This window comes from Heptranchias perlo, chromosome 31, assembly GCF_035084215.1.
Source record: "Heptranchias perlo isolate sHepPer1 chromosome 31, sHepPer1.hap1, whole genome shotgun sequence".
Taxonomy (NCBI): domain Eukaryota; kingdom Metazoa; phylum Chordata; class Chondrichthyes; order Hexanchiformes; family Hexanchidae; genus Heptranchias; species Heptranchias perlo.
In genome coordinates this window covers 17,608,154-17,632,436 of record NC_090355.1, presented here as the reverse complement: position 1 = coordinate 17,632,436, position 24,283 = coordinate 17,608,154, and the positions used below count along the sequence as shown (strand labels likewise).

The following is a 24,283-nucleotide window of genomic DNA, read 5'->3' as shown; positions in this document are numbered from 1 at the left end:
TTGAATGTCAAGGGGAGGTGGTTAGATTCTCTCTTGTTGGAGATGGTCATTGCCGGCACTTGTCTGGCACAAATGTTACTTGCCGCTTATCAGCCCAAGCCTGGATGTTGTCCAAGTCTTGCTGCATGCGGGCACAGACTGCTTCATTATCTGAGGGGTTGCGAATGGAACTGAACACTGTGCAGTAATCAGCGGGCACAGACTGCTTCAGTTTCTGAGGGGTTTCGAATGGAACTGAACACTGTGCAGTCATCAGCAAACATCCTGGCATCACCCAGGAGTATTTGATGATAATACTGGCTGTAAAAGAGTGGAAAAAATGTTCAATTGCCAGCATTTGTGTCTATAATCACCCTAAGCATAAAAGCACAATTGAAAAAAAAATACTTTGCACTGCAAAACCTTGTGAACAATTTGAAGGGGTGAGGTAGGCAAAAGGTTGATTTAAGACACATAGGAAGTTGGTACAACAGGAAGCAGTTTAAAGCTACTCCTCACTCAGTGGCAAAAATCATCTAATGAGGATCTTAGAGCTCTGGCGCTTTAACTCAGCAGACCGGTTAGGATAACGTAATCTGTTGGGCTTCTGAATATTCTTGTGTCACAGAGTACAGAGGGTGGTGAGTGTAATATTCCTTGTATCTTAAGCTAATAATGAAACATTCCATATTTAATAATTTTTGAAAATGTACTAAAATCTTTGAGATCCTGAAAATGTAAATTAAAGCTAAAAGACAACAGTAATAAAAGTTATATATGCAGTGCGATATCTATTAGTAAAAGAAAATAGGTACACTTCTATGTGCGTATACAAACTGCGATTTAAAAAAAATGCACTTGTAAGAAAGTCTGTTTTTGCGTTTTGAGTGGGTATTCTCTGGCAGCATTGTTTCATAGTCACTGGCACACTGTCTGTTTCACAGCTGTTTATTAAAACCTGCTGTACAACTTGAGCACCCATTTGATTAACTGTAGATCTGATTGTAAGCAGCTGAAGTTCTTTCATGTTCAGTGGCAAAAACCATCCAATGAGGATTTTAAAGCTCTGGCATTTTAACTCAGCCGATCGGGCAGGATAACGTAACCTGTTGCACTTCTGAATATTCTTGTGTCACAAAGTACAGAGGGTGGTGGGTGTACTATTCTTCATTTTTTAAGCTAATAATTGATCATCTCATCTATAATAATTTTTGAAAACATACTAAAATCTTGAAAGGGTAAATAGAAATTAAAAGACAACATTAATAAAAGTTTTATATGCATTGCAATATTTATTTTTCAAAAGGAAATAGGTACACTTCCATGTGTATGCACACACTGAGAATTTATTTGTATTTGTCTCCGAAATTACTATTTAAGTTACAAAGCAAAAGTTGATAAGGAAATATCCCCAAAAATTCAGTCAGTGCTTAATCTGAAACTTGACTTGACGTCTCATTGAATTGACCGTTAAATATATGGGGAAGGCAGGATGTCTGCAGCCATATCTTGTGGGTTTAAGAACAAATTTTGGACAGATGGAGATAGAGATTGCCTCTATTTGATATTTGTACTGAAATCATAAACGTGTCCTTGGTATTTGCATTTACAATTTTGCCACAAATAGCAAAGAGAGGGAATCTACCACCCGTGAGGAAGAAGGGTAAAGGAGCAATATATAGACTGAATACATGCTGAAAAAGACTCCGATCTAATGTTCTCCCTTAAAAGAACAGTTCTAATGGTTCATTGTCCCCTTTTGTAATTCCACCTTTGTGCATCATATGCAAAAGGTGGTGCAGTAAGAAAGAGATGTTTTTATATTGATTCTTAAATAATGAAGTATTCAAAAAATGTACAGGGCATCATAGGTTGCTGTCAAAAATGCAATGATATTTCTGAACAATGGAGTTACACTCTTTTGCCAATATGTTTCTACCACTTCATGACTTTGCCATTTGAGTCCTTTACTTTACAACTTTACAAGTGCCTGAGATTTTACAAATCTTTTACTTGTAATAATGAAAGTTAAGTGAATGCAGCAGGCAGCTGTAGCACACTTAAATGGTCCTGCCGTTTAATTATGGAACCAGCACAAAGGGTTGTTCCAGTATTAGATGCCTGAGTTATCCAACTGCCTTCCTCCTTAGCATTAATAAAAGAAATAATTTGAAGCAGAAATTATTGAGGTTATATAATATCCTGAATCTCACTCGAAAGCAATGCCATTTTGAAATAACAAATCTTTTTCTTCTGTGAAACTGTTTGTCTGCCAGTAACTTCTTAATTTGGTTCTTCAAACTGTTATCCAGGACATAATTTTGCCCGTATTTCTAATCAATGAGGGAAAGTTATGCCCCAGAGCTCACATACTTTTTGTGTACATATCAATAAATGTGAATGTTACAGGTGTATCTGCTCAGTTAAGTCTTTCAGGCTGAATAGACCCTGTTTAAGTGATTTATACAATATCTGTAGTATAACTTATTTCCACATCATATTCAGCTTGGGTGGTGCAAGACCACTTTTTGAAGGCTGGCTTATGGTGCTTTGGTTTGGTGCAGGCTGCAGTTAACCTACCTGATAACCTTTCAACCTTGCATTAGCTCTTTACTAATATTAAAATTGGACCAGCGTTTTAACCAGAGAGTGAGACAGAGCCAACAGTATAACTGAAGTTTGCCAGCTCTGTTTCCCCCCAAGAAGATACTGGTCTCAAACAGACATTTGTAACAAAACAGTGATAAGATCAAAGTCCCCAATTTCCTATCCACACCTCAAAAACTCATTAATCAAATCACCATCAAAAGTGTTTTCATCTGTAACTGCTGATAAAGTGCAGTGTTTCTGACGTTGAGGACTTTGGGTTGTATTTGTGATTTTTGTTGCGGTTTCTGTCTTCTAAGACAGACATTACTCATTACAACCTTGATATAATGTAGATACTAACTCAACAGACCCCAGCTGACTCCATCCAATAAAGTTCTCGGACTACAGGGAAAGGAGGGAGAAAAAAAAATCACCCAAAGTATGTAAAGCTGCATAAAGATAACAGCAATAACGTTGCTGAATTTTTCAACAATCTTGTAAATTTCGTATTATGACAGGAGTTGTCAAATGCTATCAGCCAGGAAGCTGGAATTGCATTACTAAATTGTATCAACTGAGCAGATACACCTGTAACATTCACATTTATTGATATGTACACAAAAAGTATGTGAGCTCTGGGGCATAACTTTCCCTCATTGATTAGAAATACGGGCAAAATTATGTCCTGGATAACAGTTTGAAGAACCAAATTAAGAAGTTACTGGCAGACAAACAGTTTCACAGAAGAAAAAGATTTGTTATTTCAAAATGGCATTGCAAAGGAACAATCCAACACAATATTGAATTGGTGAGCATTTGCAGAAAAGTGGATAAAGTTGTCGTTCAAACATTTAGCACTTTTGATCAGTTAGCTAGAATTATCTTATGCTAAACAATTCAAACTTTATTCTCAATTCTATGATGAGATCATAAATTGCATAATTATCACCCGCTCTTTACAATTTGAAAAATTCCTAAATTAATTTATACGGCCTAATTTTTTAAATCTTAAAATATTCTTGTGCCAGAGGCTAGTAAGTAGCTGTGATTGGCACAGAAGGCTTTTGTTTGACTTTGCAATTTTTGTGTTTGATGTATCTTCACAATCTTACCTGAAATCTGACAGGGTGTGAGACTATTATTTTTAGTCACAGAAACGCTACTTCAAACAAGCAACTGAAACTGCCAGGCATGTTGTTTTTAGAAACACCTGCCAGTGGTGCAAGCCCTTTCAAAAGAGCAATGAACATAACTACATTTTCTGCTTTAACTTTTGCCAGATTTTAGTGACAGTCCTACATAAATTATTTTACTTATTGTATATATATTTGATACAATGTTCTGGTGAAATTTTGTGCTCAGCAAGACAAGGAATGCCCATGGTGGGAATGGAATCTAATGTCAGTATCAAGCAATCCAAGGTCAATGATAGCACAAGCTAGATGCACAATGGAGCCTTCTCTACTCTGTTCCAACAATGGCCCAACCTCAGAGGAGAATCCCTAATGTGTTAGTATGACACTTTCATTTCCCATACCAGAGAGTCTGGTGATCTTTGCCATTGAGACTCACATTTAGTGCTAAATAAGGTTGTTTTGTGCTGTCGTCTTCAATCAACCATAAACGGGAATAATGCTGCCCAAATGTTGCTTCAAACAGAACTCTTACATCCTTCAGAGAGAGGAAGCAATTCCCCCCAGCAGTCAGAGCTGGATTTGAGCCATTTTCTAACCCAAATCACTAGCCAGTTCTCTATTTTACTATTCCTGAAATGTTTGCAGCTGAAGACTACAGTCTAATAGCCTGGTTTAAATAATGCTTCAATCAAACATAAGAAAGGACAGCTTACAGACAGAAGAATGTTTCACATTACATAGATAGGTACATGACACAAACTCCCGAATAACCCTGGGCTTCCCAACTAAAGTCTGTGATTGACTGAGGTCCAATGCACAAACTATTTGCCACCTGTGTGAATATTTGAGACCTTAAATGTGCCTCTTTACCCCAATTTTGTCCCTTTTCTTACTTCCCTTCCTGAAGGTGATGCCAAGCTGGGGTAACGTTCTACGAGCACTGGATGCTACTTATGTCTTGCCCAAGTGCCCATTCTTCATTGTCCGAGTTTAGACACTGAGGGCACTAAATTGGGGCATGTAGCGCCCATTGTTTCGGCGCGACACGGCCTCTTCAACATCCAAGATAGCGTCTTGGACGCGCAAGCACATTTCCAGCGTGACGTGCTCCAGATGCCATCTTGGTGTAGGAGTTAGCGCAGGTGCAGATAACAAAAGCTGGAATCATGTAAAGTAGGGAGAAAATGGTTTCAATCAGTGTACGACGCTGATTTAAAGTGATAGACACCATTTTGGCACGTAACGCTGAACTCAACGCACAGTCTTAACCCCGACCATCTGAACGTGCCTTAGAGTGCCTGGAGAACCCTCCGCTGGCGCTATTTAAAGGGACCATGCAGGATTTACAGATTAGTGGCTGGATTATTGCTTCTGGCATTTGTATCTGTTTTTGGAGGTCTGCTACACTTGAATACTAGGACGCAGGAACATAGCCTAACATTTAGAGCCAGGACGTGCAGAAGTAAAGTTATGAAATGCTTCTACACGCAAATGGTGGGAGAAGTTTGGAAGGATCTTCCGCAAACGGCAGTTAATGCTAGCTCAATTGAGAATTCTAAATCTGAGATTGATAGATTTCTGTGAACCAAGGGTATTAAGGTATATGAGGCTAAGGCTCGCGGGGCAAAATGTCACCGCCACTTGCTGCATCCTGATATATGCCAGCTTCTCCTGCAAGAAAGCGGGACGTGCGCCTGTGTGATGTGCCTATCATGGTAGAATAGCTGCCTGTGTGTGGCCTGTGAGTTGTGGGTGGGCGGCTTGCAACGGTGGTAATGTGTAAGAGTGAGAGGGTTGAGTACTGATGGAAAGAGTTTGTTGGTATGTGGATGATGGGGGGTGTACTGCATGGAGCAATGGATGCGGCTAGTGGTGTAGTTGGTAGGAGACGGCACTTGACAGTTGACAGTTGACCTCACTCATCTTGACCACTCATGTCAAAGCATTGAACTTCTTTCTGTTCTGCATCCATGTTCATGATGCTGTGTGTCTGGCATTGGCTTCATCCCCTACTGCCTCCCACTACCTTTTGGGTGTATGTCTGGAAGGCCTCTTGCTCCCCCCCACCCGCCCCCCATGGATATAGGATGTCCCTCCTTCTGTCCACCTCTTGCACCAAGGCATCTGGTGCATCAGCAGAGAACCTTGGTGCACAGAGTCTCAGATCGGCAGATTGGTGAGGTCTGGCATGCAGATTGGAGGATGTGGGATTTAGTGGTGCGCAACCTTTATTCAATGTTTTAACATAACTCATCAGTATGTAAAAATAGGGATGGGACCTGCATCTGTGCTTTACATGTGCGATGTCTGATCTCCGTTCAGACTCCGTGCAGACAGCAGGCTGTTATATCCAGCAAATAACAGGTACCAGCTGCCTTTAAGAGATTTCTAACAGATAGTCTGCCTTTAAGAGATTGGAGCTTCCCCCTGCTGGTGGAAAGTGCGAATTGCATGGAATCCTCATTCAATGCTGATTTCCAACGCAGATTGCAGGTAAGTCCTCAGGCCTGACAAAAATCTCGTCCTGCCTGCGCAGGGACCATTGGGCATGGGGTAATAGTGGATCGTGCAACTCCTGCCCAAAACTAGGCCCTATCCAATTTTTCCCCCCGAGTGTTGACAAACTGTTGAACCCTGGGAGATTCTACCCTCAAACACACATTTTTACTGATGCCACTAGATAGCAATTTGGACTGGGAACCCGGGCCGATTTTTTTCCCCTCCCTAGCCTGGGCTAATTGTAGCATCCCTGCTGCTGCCTCAGCTGAGATCAGATCATAGAATAGAATCATAAAATTATAGAATGATACAGCACAGAAGGAGGCCGTTCGGCAGATCGTGCCTGTGCCAGCTCTTCAAAAGAACTATCCAATTAGCCCCATTCCCCTGCTCTTTCCCCATAACCCTGCATATGTTACCATTTTCCCCCCTTTTTCCCCAGATAAAGCCCAAAAAGCTTTTAATTAAGGAATACTAAAGTGAAATTGAAGGCATAAGTCCCCCTGTCCCAGGGTCGGGTTTTAATTTGCACAGAGGCTCCAACAGCAGAAAAGAAAATGAGATACACATTGAAATAAAATGGGATTTGTATTCAAACTTCACCATTTATAATGAGGTGCGGCTATCTGAGGGCACATCTACACTACAACAACTACAGTTCTGGTTCCAGCCTGGCAGAACCCCATTTACGTTGTTTGGTTCCTGACTATCTGTTTAGGAGCGAGCTCTGTAAATGCCTGGATACACCACGTGCACAGCTCTCCCCCAACAGAAATTTAAATGCTCAGAGAACAAGAACAGGAGAGTTCCTACTCTCTAAACATTTAATTGAGATAAGGCATGTTTAAAAAATGCCCAGGAGGTCCAGAAGATCCCCTGTGGTTTGACGTCACATTGGATTAACACTCCACTTCTCTCCAGAGTCAGCTCAGACACCAACAACTGTGGATTCACATTGCAAATTTAGAGTTGGTTCAAAGTGAACTGAAGCTAAACTTGCAGTGTAACTATACCTTCAGTCAGCTAAACTTGTTTTGTTAATCATCTTTCACCTGATTACAGTCCTGTCACATTTCTTTATTATGAACTGGTTAGGAGATTTGTCTTATTAAGCTATACTCTGCTCTGTGGACTAGAATGGAGTTTCTCCCAGGACCAAGGAAAGTGTTTTTTTCTGATAAGAAATCTGTCAAAGCAGTTTGTTATAATTAGGTTCCATGATATTCATACTGACATTTAGAACATTGGAACCTAATACAAAACCATAAATTATGGTGGACTCATCCTCTGTGAGTGTTCAGCCTCCTTTAGCAGTTACTATCCAAATTGGTAGAACACCAATTTTTGCCTGTTTATGATCTTATTTATTTATCACAGTAAGTTAACGTGTCCAACAGAACATAAGGTGTAACCATGCAAACTGAATAGTTTAACCACCAGACCTAACCCATTTGACCTGGGTGTGACTTTGTTTCCATTGGTTCAAAAAAAAGCAGTGGTGTATAAACACGCAAGCCCCATTTCAGGGTTATGTGAGCTTCATATTTGAATGATTCAGAAGAAAAGAAAATTATGAGCTCAAAAAAAAACCTCAAATGACTAAGAAATAACTCAAATGACTCAAAAACAGGAGATGCAAAACACTTCCAAAAGTTCAATGACCTCAGATGGGTGGCAAGGATGAGAATGGCCCATGATAAAGGTCCACAAGCAAAACAAAGGGTGGAGGTATTCCACAAAAGCAAATCACTGACTGCCCCAGAAGCAAAGTAGCAATACTGTTCAACTTCACGAGTAAGAAGGAAAGCAAGTCTAGCAAGACTTTGGATTCTGGGAAGTTTTTTTTTATAACATTCTACATTATATTATGTCGTTCCCCTTATAAAAGTACATTCCACATGTAACGCAAGTCAAAATGATAGGGTTGCAGAAATAAATTGCATAGCAGAGAAAACTGCACATATAATGTTCACCGTCTTCCTTTATCTACACACTGCTTTGTTTTTTCATCAAAATATAGTGGAATATCTAGAGCATTAGTAGAGTCTAAAGTTGCATATTCATAAATCATATTTTAATATCTACTCAGCTAATTCATCTGCATCCCTATCCTGCTTATTGCTCTGACATCAGTCTTTTATCTGAGGAAGAGGAAGTGGTGGACTCAGATACAGGATATCAGCATCTGAGGTACATAACATAAAGGGGATTTTTCATTTTGTTTTTTCCTCCCTTCCTCTCCTGAAGGTACTGACCCTGGCTGGGGTACAGTTACGTGGACACCTTAGCAACTTCTAATTGTAATGGCCCAAGTTGAAATCAACTAACTCAGCACCTACCAAGCTTTGGTTTCAGATCTCCTGGTTTGTATGATTTAGTAGTACACCTTTACCCACTGGACAATTTGCTTTTCCTGAAGTCACTGGAAAAGAAAATCGGGCAGGGTGTGAAATCGGCTTCCAATTCATTATCGCCCTTTTTGCGTTACTGGCCAAGGCCAATTTCATCCCCCACTCTCTCAATTTCATGTGCATTCTGAAGTTTATAGAATAGGAAAAATAGCCACACTATGTTTGTAATTGCGACAATATCATTCCCCCCACCCCTCCCCTCATTCTCTCTCTCTCACACACACACACACACACAAACACAGCCTCTGATTTTTAAAAAACTCAATATAAACTTAATCTGAATAAAGCTTTTGAAATTTGTCCTCCAGTACCTCTTTAAATAATCTTGAAAAACAATTGAGCAAAAACTGCTCGAAGCTGAAGAAAAATATTCTGTCAATAGTGTGGAAGCATCCTGGGAAATTCAGTATGCTGCACATGCTCAGACTGCACAATCGAAATTCAATTCTCAGCATCACAACTCTCGACCAAAATGTCAAGTCCAAACTTCAAGTGAACATTTAATGATGGCATTAAAAGATATGTAAAACAATCCGATTCATACATTTAAATGTGTTATTGTGAAATATGTTATTTTTAAAATTGTGTTTAAACCTTTATTTTGGACAGTAAAAAAATCATTTACAGAAGAAAAAAAATTGGTGAATAAATTTTTTTAGAAAGCATTTTGAGTGTTGTGGAGAAAAGATAATATGGTGTCACTCAGTGACCAGATTATATAATTAGAAAGTACTGAGTTTACATTATAAATGTGGATATAGGAATCTATAATGCAAAAAGTTGATACAAAATGTAACAAAAGGAATGACAACAGGAAGTAAGGTTTTAGACAGGAAATGCAAATAGAAGGTTTTTAATAATATATAGATATATGTGTTTCTTATACTACCTGTAGTATCTTATTTCTAAACATGTATTTATAGAAATTACACACGGCTAATGTATAAAACTGAGTTAAATGATAATATACTATTATGAAAAACAAATTACTTAGTAGATTCAGTAGGCTGATTGGATTTACTTTCCTCCCACAATGTAGGCCAGCTTCAATTGGGAGCAACAATAATCTTTTGTGTTCTACAGCTCCCTTTTGCCATTGTGTCTTACGCTTTAGTTTTGACCTAGTTTCTCAGCCACCCATTTTCCATTGTTCAGAGACTTCCTGCAATCGACAAGTTCCCTAACAGGGCACAATATTTCATTGATTTTTTTTCAACAATTTTCCCCCTGACCTTTTAATAGCCATTTGATTCGACTTTTTGAGCCCATCATTTTTTGTTTGAAAAATTCTTGGATTAAATTATCCCCATGATACTGCCAGTGGAAATATCATCTGACGAAGCTCAAATGGCTTGTTTCCTGGTTAAGTTGTATAATTTGCATAACATTAATGTAAATTTAATCTAGTAATGTCTCATTTTCAAAAATAAACATGCATTAGTACTTGGGCAGTAAATAGGTGATTATGCACCCATTTTAGCACCCAAATATCCTCAATAAGTGTGTAGAATAGTCCCATTCTAACATGCTGCTGTTAAATTACTCTAATTTAAAGTCAATCTTTTCAAAGATTTTTACTATACAGTGATGAAACCTGTCATAACTCAGCATTAAGTTTAGGGTCTTGTTTAAATTTTAATATTTTTCAGTGAATTCATCAAACATGGGGAGAGACTGTACATTTCAGAAAAATAGATGGTAGAACTTTGGAGAGCGGTGCAAATTTGCAAATCAGACATCAGTCTGGCACACGCTACTTGTGGTTCTGTGGTTCATTCATTTTCATACAGTTGCACACTTAACAGTTAGCTTGTATAAAAGAATACACGTCAATAACAGGCATACAATGACTCTAGATTTATCTAACAAAACAAATTGGAGTATGTATGCATCTATTTGTACTGTTCTCTTTGTAATATTTCTTTCTCCATGAAATTCCAATCACTCCAACCAAAACAGTTCAAAATAAAAATGACTGACGTTAGGGAATAAGCTTGCTATGTATGAACTAGTGAAGGACAGAAATTTATATTCAAAGCTAATCTGCCCCTGGAGGAATTATAATGAATAATTTGATTAATAAGAGAAAATAAGCCATCGAGGAGGCAGCAGTGTCATGAGAAGAAACATCTTGACTGGAAACTGAAGAAGCAAATTAGAGGCAAAAGACATTAGAAAGGGACGAGGAGAGTATATTCCGGCAGCCTGCACAATCTATCAAGTCATTTGTTTTTTGTGATAAAATATTATCAATGAATTCAGGACAAAGCAGATTCCATGTGGGACCAGTGCTAAAGCTAGTCTTGAGGTGCTTGCTGCAGCCAATGTGTACAAAATTGTAAAATGATCTATCTGACATCGCTAACCTAAATGAATACAGTTCCCCAACAAAATCAGAGCTTCTGAAAAAGAAAAAAATATTCAAGGTCATTAACTCTTACAGTACTGCTATGATAGCCCACCCACTTGAGTTACTTTGGAAGGATTTTAGAAATTTTGATTGAAGATCTTAAAAGTTTTTTTCATATTTATGTAAGTTCTTCATTAAAATATTTACATTTTGCAGTACTACAGAAAATAGTTTTGAAAACCATAACCAAGTTTCTGATCGCACATTGTGGTTCTCAGAGATGGTTTCCTGTTTATAAGACTCTGAAATTGACGTAGACAGTGTAAGTTATACCTTCTGGCCCCGATATTAGAATGGAGGCAGGTTGGCAGCAGGGTGGTGGGCGGGGGGGGGGGGGGGGGGGTGAATGGATGCGCGGGTAACCTGACCAATAAAAAATGTCCGTTTCCCATGTGATCGCAAATGAATTGGTGCCGCTTAACGTGGCTTCCGGGTTTGCTGTCCGTAAGCTGCGCAGCGGGCGGACTGCGCACCCGCATCACAGGCTGTCAGCTGGAGGAGCCCTATTCAAAGGGCCATTGCTCCAAAGGCTTTTTCTGGAGCAAAGACCCAGAAACCACAAAGGAGCAGCACAGGGGCAATGCTGCTCCAAGGTTCAATGATGCCTCACTCCAGGTGTTACTGGACGGGGTAAGGAGGAGGAGGGAAGTGTTTTACCCCGCTGACAGGAGGAAGTGCCCTGCCTCTGCCACCAAGAAGGCCTAGCTCGAGGTGGCAGAGGAGATCACCAGCAGCAGCAACATCTCCCACACCTGGATCCTGTGCAGGAAGCGCTTCAATGACCTAACTAGGTCAGCAAAAGTGAGTACACTGATTGATTCTCCTACATTCCGTGTTGCACATCACCCCACCATTCCCCCCCAAACTCATTCTGTACTGCGAAGACTACTCTATTACATCACTCCTCATACCCACTTAAGGCTCATCCTCAACTTATCTGCAGTTCGTCAGCACTTCCTCACCTCCCCATTTGTGACCCCACCACTACCGCTCACCCCAATCCTGATCCAATGTGATATCTCTGTCTCATTCTCACCCTCTGATGGACCTCTTTCATGGTCAGCCTCACCCAAAGCAATGCATTCATCAATTGGCCACTTCACCATCACTCACTCACATGTCTATTTTTTCTCCCCTTCTAGAAGAGAGTGCAAAATGCACGCGAGAGGGTGAGGACTGGAGGGGGCCACAACAAGTAGTGGTCCTCACAGACACAGAGCAGGAGACGCTGGAGCTCAGCCACAACCTCGAGTGCCTGTCCGTTGGGGATGGCGAGACTGGCAACCCATAAACGTCTGGTGACACAGCTTTAACATTCATCACACACAACATTATTGGGGTTAATAATGTTTGCCATCTTCAACACCACAGTATGCTCATCGCAACATGACACCTTTGCGATGATGCTTAATATTGCCTTCTGTTCTCTTAAAGGGCCTTCAATGACCGTAGTGATGGCAGAGGGCGATTCCTCAGAGGACCTGCCAGCCTCTGAGGATGCACCGTCACATCTTAGTGAGCCATCCACCAACGCAGATACTCACACCTCGGTGGGTCCCAGTCCGCAGTTAGTTGGGTTGCACCTGGTGAGTCACCGCACACAAGTGAGCACGAGCAGACACTGGTGGCAGGGGCAGCTGTGGAGAGCCCGCGTCAGCGGGAGCACTCCTCTCCTGGCTCTTCTCAGCTGGACACAGATGCTGAACCCAAGGGGCCATCCTTTAAAAGGAGAATGATTGAGGGACAGCAGCACATTTGCGAGGTACCGGAACAGTGCCATGTGCTCTCTCCACAATAGCGCAGAGGATGGAGGAGTCTAACTCCTGCATGAGTGGAATGGTGGCACAGGTAAGGGAGGGAATTTCTGAGCTACTGTCTCAGGGACATGAGGGCATCTCTCTGAGATAGTGTCACAGGTAAGTAGGGAATGTCTGCAATTGAAAGAAGGCTAGCCTCCGTTGAGCTTCAAGCACAGCTCTCAAATGAGTCCATTCAGGCCCTGACAACGGCCGTTTGGACTCAGGATGAACAACATTCTGCCGCCTTAGACAGGCAGACAGATACATTGGCACTGACCTTCCAAGGCATCACACATGTCCTCCAAACTGTTGTCCAGCAGGGTGGTAGAAGTGATGTGGCCCTGGCCCAGGGGAGGGAGAATGGCGAAAGGGAACATGGAAGTGGGGACGCCACTCAAAGCTTCCCACGTCTCACCCGTTGCCCCCCCCTTCAACTAGTACCCGCAATGCTGCCTCCTCTCCAGGTGGCTGAGTTGGCCCCTACACAGATGCAGGTGGTGAAGTCTTTGGAGGGGCCCTCACGGGCTCCAAAACCCAGAGGGTGTAGGCCGTAAGCATCGAAGCAGTCAGGGCATGAACATGAGCAACATGCCACTACCTCTGCTGCAGCCACAAGGGATGCACCATGTAGAAGTAGTTGTAAGAGAAAGGCAAAGGTTTTGTGAGCACGAAGGGTATGCACAAGGGTGTTTGACAGATGGTCGTGTTTTTCATTTATATTTGCTTTTTGTTAAAGTCACATTAAATGTTATGATTGTCACCACTACTGCCCATTCTTGACTGGCTTTTGTGATAGGGCCCTTTCATGAGGTTCACCATGAACGGCGACACTTGATCCCACTTTACAGTGGGTGTATTTGCAGGACTGTTTTGTGCAGGGAAGGGTGAGTGGCCTGGAATGGGCGCTGCGCTTTCCAGGTGGTCTGAGGACTGGACTCTTCACTCTTTCTGATGTTAGGAGAACCATTCACATATCAGTGACTCCCTGGCCTCACGAGCAGCTAGGGGAGCTTCCTCTTCCTCAATGTGGATGGCAGTTTTGGATGGGGCCTCCTCAAGCGGCACCCCTCTCTGATGTGCCCTGTTGTACAAAGCACAACACACTACCATAATGCGTCCCACTCTGTCTGTTGCATATTGAAGCACTCCCCCAGAATGATCAAGGCACCTAAATCGCATCTTGAGCAGCCCTGTAGCGTGCTTAATTGTGGAACTGGCGATGTGGCTGTTGTTATTTGGATGCTGTTGCTAAGTGATGGGGTTCCTCAAAGGTGTCATGAGCCACGTGTGCAGGGGGTATCCCTTATCCCCAAGGAGCCAGCCCTTAAGGGTGTTCGGTGCGTGGAAGAGCCCCGGGATATTGGATTCCCTCAGAATGAAGGAATTGTGGCAGCTATCAGGGAGTCTGGCGCACACGTGAAGGAATCTTTTGCAGTGGTCACAAACGAGCTGAGTGTTCATGGAGTGATACCCCTTTCTGTTGATGAACAGTCCTGGCTCATGTGGAGGTGCTCGTATTGCTACATGGGTGCAATTGATTACACCCTGCACCCGTGGGAAGCCAGCCACAGAGCGGAATCCCACTGACCTCTCTGGCTGAGGTCATCCATGGGGAAGTTGACGTACTGCGAGGCCCTGCAAAATAAGCCGTCGGTGACCTGCCTTATGCACTTGTGTGCAGACAACTGAGAGACCCCGGCGATGTCCCTGGTGGCATCCTGGAATGATCTGGAGGCGAAGAAGTTGAGGGCAGTGGTGACTTTGATAGTGATGGGTAATGAGATGCCGCTTGGCCCAACCGGGAGCAGCTCGGCATGAAGGAGGCTGCAGATGTCCGCAACTACCTGTTGACTTACTCTGAGCCTCCGTATGCACTGCTCCTCAGAGAGGTCCAGGAAGCTGAGCCTCGGTCTGCAGACCCTCTGACGAGGGTAGTGCCTTCTGCGACGTCGCTCCCTCTGTTGTTGCCCTTTGTGCTCTTGTGCAGGTCCCTGTGGTGCAGCACTGTGTGGTGGAGCTGCAAGTGGCAGAAGTGCACGCCATGCCTGGCGAGGGTGGTGATGTTGCTCGTCCTCGGATGTAGTGGTGAATGCAGCCATGGTGCCCCCCACCTCCTGACAGTGTGAGTTTGAGGGGGTCCGAAAAGTTGTTAAATATGTGTGAGCAGAAGAATTGTAAGTGGAAAGTAAGAATTTTCAGTGAAAACACAAAGATCTCACAGCCAGAAGTTTATGTGAAAGAACTGAGTGCCTTGCTGCAAGAACTCATCTTTTCTTCCCATCTCTCAAACAAGCATTTGAATGTCCAACTGGCTGTTGGCTGAAACACTTCTGGTAGAATGTACGTCTGGTAGAACGTGGAGTGTTTCCCACAGCACGGGAAACACGCTGAGGACGTTTAAAAATCAGACCCCTGCATCAATGTGGACAAAATTAAGTATTTCAAGTGTCTAAATAAGTTTCTTAACTATCATCCTGCCGGCTTTAATTGCAGGCACTCGGGAGGCGCAGACGTACCCAGACGCGTGAGTGGGGAACCCGGAAGTCTGCGGGTTGGAGCCAGGTTCCGAACCCGCTCGGGATTTCCCCGATTTTCAGAGCCCCCCCTGCCCCCAACGCACCCGTTACACATCCAAAAATCAAGTTCAATATGTTCTTCTTTTAAAAACTGAAATTGTGTGGAAATTCAACATTACAATTTGCAAAACTTGTTAATATTAACAAAAAATGACCTGTGAGAAGACTTATACTGGAATCTTTCCAAAGCTTATTAAATTGTTCTCAGCTAAAATGTTAATAAATTCACACAGCATTGAGACCATTAGTAAATCAAAGTTCTTCACTATGCATCCAGAGTAAGAATGCAAGGTGCTTGCCTTTAGTGCTGTGTTTAGAATTTTGGGATAGCATGTGTCTGACACCAGGCCAAGGGGTTGGGGCTTTTAAAACTGCGGCAGGAAACATAACCCATATAAGTGGGTGGTGGGGTCGGGGGGGGAGGAATTCAGTTATGTTTTGAAAAGCTAGCATTGCAAACCACAGTGCTCATGAAAGATTTGCCCACGCAGCACTTTCTTTCAAACCAGGCTGGATGTTTTTGTTGTCTTGATGAAGTCAAACATTTGAATTGTTTGGTTAAAAAAAAAACTGCAAGTGCAGGTCTGTCAGCTTCAGAAAGAGAAAAATAGGTTAATGTTCTGTGTGTTCTGAAGGAGGTTATACCCAAACGTTAATCTATCTTTCTCTTTCAGATGCTAATTGAGCAGCACCATATATCTAATGTTTTGTCTTTATTTGATTGTACTGCAATAACAAAGAAGATGGTAAAATATTAAACTTGACTGTTAAAAGAGGAATATGTCACAATGTAGCCCAGCTTAAGATCTTTTTACCTGTAAGAATTGCTGGAATACTTATTCAGCTTTTCTAATAGCAGGGTTTATTTTTTAATGCTTTTTCTTAAAAAAGCGAATACTCCATTGTTAGGTTTTTAACCTTCTCGCCAAATACTCCTGGGCAAATGTCATCTATAATATATTAAAAGTCCGACATCATACTGTGCACTTCCTGTCAGCGTCACACTTACTTTCTTTCACACTTTAGCCATCACACTTCAAACATCACACTTCAGCATATCCTTTGACTCTCTGTGAGCAATGCCATGGGAGATCTGCTAGTATCATATGGTACAGAACAGGAGGAGGCCATTCAGCCCATCGTGCCTTTGAAAGAGCTATCCAATTAGTCCCACTCCCCAGCTCTTTCCCCACAGCCCTGTAATTTTTTCCCTTCAAGTAATTATCAACTTCCCTTTTCAAAGTTACTGTTGAATCTGCTTCCACCACCCTTTCAGGCAGAGCATTCCAGGTCATTACAACTTGCTTAGAGAAAAATGTTGCCTCATGACTCTTTTGCCGATCACCTTGAATCTGTGTCCTCTGGTTACTGACCTGTCTGCCACTAGAAACAGGTTCTCCTTATTTACTCTGTCAAAACTGTTCATGATTTTGAACACCTCTATCAAATCTCCCCTTCATTGTTCTAAGGAGAACAACCCAGCTTCTCCATTCTCTCCACATAACTGTAGTCCCTCATCCCTGGTACCATTCTAGTAAATCTCTTCTACACTCTCTCTAAGGCCTTGACATCCTTCCTAATGTGCGGTGCCCAGAGTTGAACACAATACTCCAGCTGACGCCTAACGAGTGTTTTATAGTGGTTTAGCATAACTTCCTTGCTTTTGTACTCTATGCCTCTTTTAATAAAGCCCAGGATCCCATATGCTATTTTAACAGCCTTCTCAACTTGTTCTGCCACCTTCAAAGATATATGTACCTACACCCCCAGGTGTCTCCGTTCTTGCACTCCTTATAAAATTGTACCATTTAGTTTATATTGCCGCTCCTAATTCTTCCTACCAAAATGTATCACTTCACACTTCTCTGGGTTAAATTTCATCTGCCATGTGTCTGCCCATTTCACCAGTCTGTCTATGCCCTCCTAAAGTCTGTTACCATCCTCTACATTGTTTACTACATTTCCCAGTTTCGTGTCATCTGCAAACTTTGAAATTATACCCTGTATACCCAAGTCCAGGTCATTAATATATATCAAACAGAGCAGTGGTCCTAATACTGACCCCTGGGGAATCCCACTGTGTACTTCCCTCCAGTCTGAAAAACAACCATTCACCACTACTCTCTGTTTTCTGTCCCTCAGCCTATTTTGCATCCGTGTTGCCACTGACCCTTTAATCCCATGGGTTTTAATTTTGCTAACAAATCTATTATGTGGTACTTTATCAAATGCCTTTTGAAAGTCCATATCCACATCAACTGAACCACCCTCATCAACCTTCTCCATTACTTCATCAAAGAACGCAATCAAGTTAGTCAAACACGATTTGCCTTTAACAAACTTTCATTTATTAGCCCATACTTTTCCAAGTGCCAATTTATTTTGTGTTTCTAATTTATCAATTAATTCTTTATAATTTTGACTCGCCTTCCAATTTGAATAGCCATTAATGTAGCATATCTGGGGCCAAAAACAAAACATTTCTTCATACCTTTGCTTCCCAGCAGCTATGCTAATTTTACTGTCATAGTAAATGGTGCCTGGAGCTAGGATACCAGCCAATATGTGATGAGTTTCTCCACCTAATAATAGAATTAGAACATCTGTTGATGCATGTAGAAAACCTAAAGGAACATATCAGCCATAAGACTCCCCACTCCATTCCGTGAGACCCTCGGAGACACCTCAAGGTTCTGTATATGCGTTGGATGCTGTGCAAACTAACATACACCATCTTCACAGTGGAATTAGACTCTTAACTAAAAAAAACAGCAATCTTCTGATTCCTCTGCTCCACATCCATCACCTTCCTCTGCCCAGCAGGGATGTCACCAATCCTTGAAATCCTCTGACAGCCAGACTGGCAGGATTGTTGCAGCATAATGGTTGTCATTCTTTTATAACTCAGAGACTGACACAGTGAAGGATCCTGCTGGTGCTTCTTCCTTTAAAAGCTGTACGTCAAAGAGTGCTAAGGCTTTTAGAACAATAATTTGACATTTTATTTTCCCGTGTAAACATAGCAGCATCATTTATTTACCCTTTCGATCAATGATTTGTTTGATCCTGGTTCCTTTCCATATGTCTGCAAAACCAGTTACTATTTCCAATTAAAATAATGAAAACAAGTTGTGTCTGTGCTTCAAGGTAGCTTTGTGTCAGTTTGTTTGCAGCAATCTGGCATTTTTATCAGACTTTCATTACTGGGGTTTTCATTGCTTTAATGTATGCATGTAAAATATGGCTTGCCTGGTGTTCGATTACTTCTACAACAGTCAGATAGAGTCTAGTTTTCACTTATCCCATATCAGTGTCATATCTATCACCAACTCAGCAATGTACAAAATCAATTTCCTCAATGAGAAATGGGGGAATGCCCATTTTTTCTGCAATTAACGACCTAACAAAATTATGGGATGCGCAGTTTTGAAACCTGCAATTTTGGAGAATGTATATAGGAACATAGGAACAGGAGTAGGCCATTCAGCCCCTCGTGCCTGCTCCGCCATTTGATAAGATCATGGCTGATCTGTGATCTAACTCCATATACCTGCCTTTGGCCCATATCCCTTAATACCTTTGGTTGCCAAAAAGCTATCTATCTCCAATTTAAATTTAGCAATTGAGCTATTATCAATTGCCGTTTGCGGAAGAGAGTTCCAAACTTCTACCACCCTTTGTGTGTAGAAATGTTTTCTAATCTCGCTCCTGAAAGGTCTGGCTCTAATTTTTAGACTGTACCCCCACTCCTAAAATCCCCAACCAGCGGAAATAGTTTCTCTCTATCCACCCTATCTGTTCCCCTTAATATCTTATAAACTTCAATCAGATCACTCCTTAACCTTCGAAACTCCAGAGAATACAACCACAATTTGTGTAATCTCTCCTCATAACTTAACCCTTGAAGTCCGGGTATCATTCTAGGAAACCTACGCTGCACTCCCTCCAAGGCCAATATGTCCTTCCGAAGGTGCGGTGCCCAGAACTGCTCACAGTACTCCAGGTGCGGTCTAACCAGGGTTTTGTATAGCTGCAGCATAACTTCTGCCCCCTTGTACTCCAGTCCTCTAGATATAAAGGCCAACATTCCATTTGCCTTCTTGATTATTTTCTGCACCTGTTCATGACACTTCAATGATCTATGTACCTGAACCCCTAGGTCCCTTTGGACATCCACTGTTTTTAACTTTTTACCATTTAGAAAGTACCCTGTTCTATCCTTTTTTGATCCAAAGTGGATGACCTCACATTTGTCTACATTGAATTCCATTTGTCACAGTTTTGCCCGTTCACCTAATCTATCAATATTGCTTTGTAATTTTATGTTTTCATCTCCACTGCTTACAATGCCACCAATCTTTGTGTCATTGGCAAACTTAGATATGAGACTTTCTATGCCTTCATCTAAGTCGTTAATAAATATTGTGAATAATATAACGTAATTTTGTTAGTGGGTCCTTAATTACAGTTTTTGTTAAAATGATGGGTTTCACCACATTTAGCTGCAGATAGTTTTTAAATATTATGTTGTGTTCAACACTTGAGCTTCCCATCTGATTGCATTATAATGAATGACAATAAAAGGATACTTTTTAGCCAAATCTCATATTACAGTAGTGTCCACTTATAAATGTTGAATAAAGGCTTTGAAGATAGCATGCAATATGCATATACTGTACCACTCTTACTCTGTATTATAAAGACAGAAGCAAAAAAATGCAATTGAAATTATTTGTTTAAAAATTTTGTGTGGTATGCACAATTTCTGTCACAAAATGTATAAACATTATTCATTTTCTTTTAGCTTAATGGCGACTGAAGTCAACAACCTCATGACTATGACAATGAACTTAACAGCTAACATTTCCCAGGGGATGACCTGCAAACTGACAGCTGGCCGGTTGGAGAAGGTGGTCCTTCCAGTCTTGTACTCTATCATTATTTGTGTTGGACTGCCAGCCAACTTCATGGCTCTATGGATGTTTCTGCAACAATCTTACAGAAAGCACGGAATCCTCATTTACCTGACAAACCTCTCAATGGCTGATCTGATCAGTTGTCTGGCTCTTCCCTTCAGAGCAACATTGCTTCTCATGGGAGACTACTGGAAGGAGAGATCACCTACATGCACCACTGTAATGATTATCATTAACTTCAGTTTCTATTACACCATGAGCTGCAGCACCATTTTCCTTGCGTTTACCAGCATTAGCCGATATGCAATGATTGTAAAGCCCAACAACAGGAAGCTGAATAAGTTCTATGATACGAGTTTTGCAATGCATGCCTGTATTGTCACCTGGGTAATACCAATAATTCCCATTCTTTCATTGAATTTAAACTACTTCTTCAAAGAAGTGAACATGCTCAATGATGTTGGGGATTCCGTGTGTTATAACATTCAGTTGCAATATGGCAAAAAAGTGTCTGCCAACGCTTTTGTTACAGTTGCCATAATATTCTTGATTATTTTAGTCATGTTTGCATTTTCTTATGCATCAATAGCACTGCACTTGTGCACGGTGAGAAGAAGAAGCATAAGTCAACGCAACCGAGTGATCCACTTTCGAGCACAGATGATCATCATTGCTGCCATGACCGGATTCATTGTCTGCCATTTGCCTTATCACATTTATCAGATTGTAGCCGGGCTGCAGAGATTAAGCAATGACGACTGCCAGTGGCTTCTGGAAACTCATCATGTGAAGCTGATATCATTGTGGTTTGTCTCATTGAGCAGCTGCCTGAATCCTATTCTGTATTTTCTACTCTCGAAGTCCTTTGTGGAGCACAGATTTAAGAGGTAGATTGACAATTGAATCACCTCTTTAAGTACAGGCCCACAGAGAAAAAAAACAACAGTTCTTTGGTAGAGAGGCTCACAGGCTTCTGCCTTTGTAGCAATATGCAGTGTATTTACTACTTTTAAAAGTAGTGAAGAATCTTTGTTGCAAGGCACTTGACCAAGCTCCAAATATGTCCCTAATGATCTGGTCAATGGGACAATAATGTCAAATCTACCCTGATAAATGATTTATATTTAGGCAAAAACTAAGAAATGGATCCGAACAAACTAGTCAATTAGGGAGTTACCTGATAACAAAAAGGAGTAAAATTGCCCCCCTGAAAAAAAACTCAACTGGTGTTAGCCATGTGAACAAAGACTTTGCAGTCACCAGACTCACACACAAAAGACCGCCTGCCAAACCCTCTCAAGTCAGTGGAAAAATAAACCCCTCAAAAACAGGGTAAACTGAGCGGGAAACAGATCAGTGAAAATCAGTTTGGAACATTAAGAAAATCACCAAAAGACAAATGAGGAAGAGTTAAGCTATTTTATAAGAATGTTACTGAGACACTGCACTCCCTTGTTATTTTAGTAGAAATATTAGGGACCTTTAACGTGGAGTAGTCTTACATTTTGCCAATTTTCAGTGATCTGGGCGGAATGTATTTTGCTGTAATATGCTTGCTCACAAACCAAAAGGTGATCACATAATTATATCCAATCCAGCTTAACCCAGAGAAGTGACATAACTTTACCCAAATGTTTTGAAGTAGAGAGATAAATGCTTCTAGAATGTTGGGGGATGGGGGGATTGGGGGAGCACTGGTGGGGGAGATATAGTACTTGTATGGGCCACTCCTACCAATAGACAAGAGAAATTGTGTAGTCAAAAAACTGGTGCCAGATTTAGCATCCAAGAGGTGGGAGGTAGGAAGGTAAAGCTATCACTCATGCACCATTATCTTTACCACTTTCTCTCTTCAGCTCCAATACTACTCAAGCCTTCTGAACATGCAATTAATCACAATTTTCTAAACAGATTGATAAAAAAGTCTATTGCGATCCAAGACTTAAACTTTGGAGTATTTCATCCTTTATGTCAATAGTGATCAAGTGCTGGAAGAACTTAGCAGAAGTTGCATCCCTTTCAGAATTTGGCACTAAAAATTGGGTTTCAGGATGCATGGGCCATTGTGCACATTGATCCATACTACATCATGCAGCATGTGTGACGATGTCACTAGTGCAACGTAGATGCTACTCTAGATCGACTAAGACCAGGGAGAATTCTTCTTGGTGCAGGTTAGAATTAGGAAGAAATCAGTTTTTACCTATCCACCAATCTGGAAAAATCCAAGAATTTATTGGTTGAGATCAGTAAAAAATTATTTTAAAGGTTACTAATCAAAAGGATTTATTTTGGCAACAGCAAACAGATAAGCAGAACACAGAGACTGCTGGTGACTCGTTTAGAATGAAATAGTAAGCTGATTTTCCTCAACTAAGCCAGTAATTTATCCAGTTCTCGACATATTCATTGACTGGAAAGCCATAATCAACCATCATTACATGTTTACCTTTATGAGATCATGTTTGCTTGTCTTTTCCATTGAATGATAAAAATAGTGCTTTGATAGGCTAATGTTCAAACCCATCCAAATTAATAGAGATTAATGGTTATCAGTCTTGCCACCACAAGCAAAATAAGTTCAGACCTTGTATATACCTTCCCAGCCCGCTGTTTTAGTATTTTGACATTGTGTGCTCATACTGTTTATATGACAAAAGGCTGCTGTTGGTATTAGGAAGATATTATGTTAAGAATACATCTGTGATGGATAGGGAGATGATTCACATTTCAAATCATAGAGTCTCTATACTTTTAATATCTATTGATGAGATGTGGCTGGTCACTTCAAATTTCCAACAGACAGTTGAGCTGAAATTTACATTTAGTCACCAGATGATATCTTTGACCTTTCAAACTTCGTCAGGAAGTAAAACATTATTCATATGCAAACAGATTTTGATGCAAAGCAAGTAGAAGCAACACAGACAGTTTGTTTTGTCCTCAAAACAATACATTTAAAGTAAAAGGCTTGGTAATATACAAATATATGTGTCTGGCATGTGGTTAAGATTCAGGAAACAATCATTATAATTTGATAAGCTTAGTTCAATTGTAGAAAATACCGTTTTAATTTCCTGTCTCTCGAGTTGAACTTTAAAGGGTAAAAGATGAATCTTTCTGAGCTCATTGAGATAGAGGCTGGAAATTCCATGTTTGTAAATGAAACTTCTTGTACAAGTTATATTATGGATGCTGCTCCAGATTTAGTATTATTAAGACAAATAGTGAAGTGTTGCATTTTTATTACTATTGTAGCTGAAGAGGTATAATTTAAAAGTTCTGTAAACAAGTAAAATCTGCTGTGTCAATTTTCTGCTATTGCCTACTTTTTACTTTTAATAAACCTGATTTGTAGTTTATAGTCTAAATCACATGGCCTGATGTAGTGTGTTTATTCTTCCACTATTTTGACTAGAAGTGCACAAGGGGGTTCTTGCTAATTCAGTGAGCAAATATACAGTAACAAGGGTTTCTGTTGACATCTGGGCAATACTGCATCATCAAGTATTGGGCGTATAAGGGTACACTCTTGTTCACAGTGAATGAAGGGTTGCTTATGGGAGTGCTCCAGAGCATGAGAAACATCTGGATAAGCTCTAAAAATGAATGAGACCCTTAATATATAATTTTCTCCAGAATGCAGAGAATACTATGGAGCTGGGGGAATGGGTTAAAGCTACATATGCACACTTCATAGATCTAAAAATGAAAAACCATTTTATCCTTTTTACAGATGGGTGAGATTAAGTAAAAATATTGCTTCTATTCTGCTGTGAAAGGGTAACAATTGTGGGTGCAAAAATTCAGAATTTTGTGCAAATGTAGAATCTGTTGCAAAAGAATTCTAATTTTGTAGTAGAAAATCTAAATTATATGGAAAGAAGATTGCTGCCTTCTAGATTTGATAGTCATGGAATTCAATCCTCAAAGTACCAGTAAAATTCCCAGAATACTATTTGATAAAA

At 40.9% G+C, this 24,283-nt stretch overlaps 1 protein-coding gene across 1 annotated transcript; it reads left to right on the top strand.

The window, feature by feature from the left end:
• Positions 1-513: 513 nt before the first annotated feature.
• Positions 514-23,659, top strand: LOC137300408 (probable G-protein coupled receptor 82). Its single transcript, XM_067969482.1, has 2 exons — positions 514-620; positions 20,204-23,659. Exon 2 carries the CDS (start codon positions 20,208-20,210, stop codon positions 21,204-21,206), a length of 999 nt encoding a protein of 332 aa, XP_067825583.1. The 5' UTR covers positions 514-620; positions 20,204-20,207; the 3' UTR covers positions 21,207-23,659.
• Positions 23,660-24,283: the final 624 nt, after the last annotated feature.

Coding starts and splice junctions, on each gene's coding strand:
- LOC137300408 (XM_067969482.1), top strand. CDS start 20,208: ATGGCGACTGAAGTCAACAACCTCATGACTATGACAATGAACTTAACA.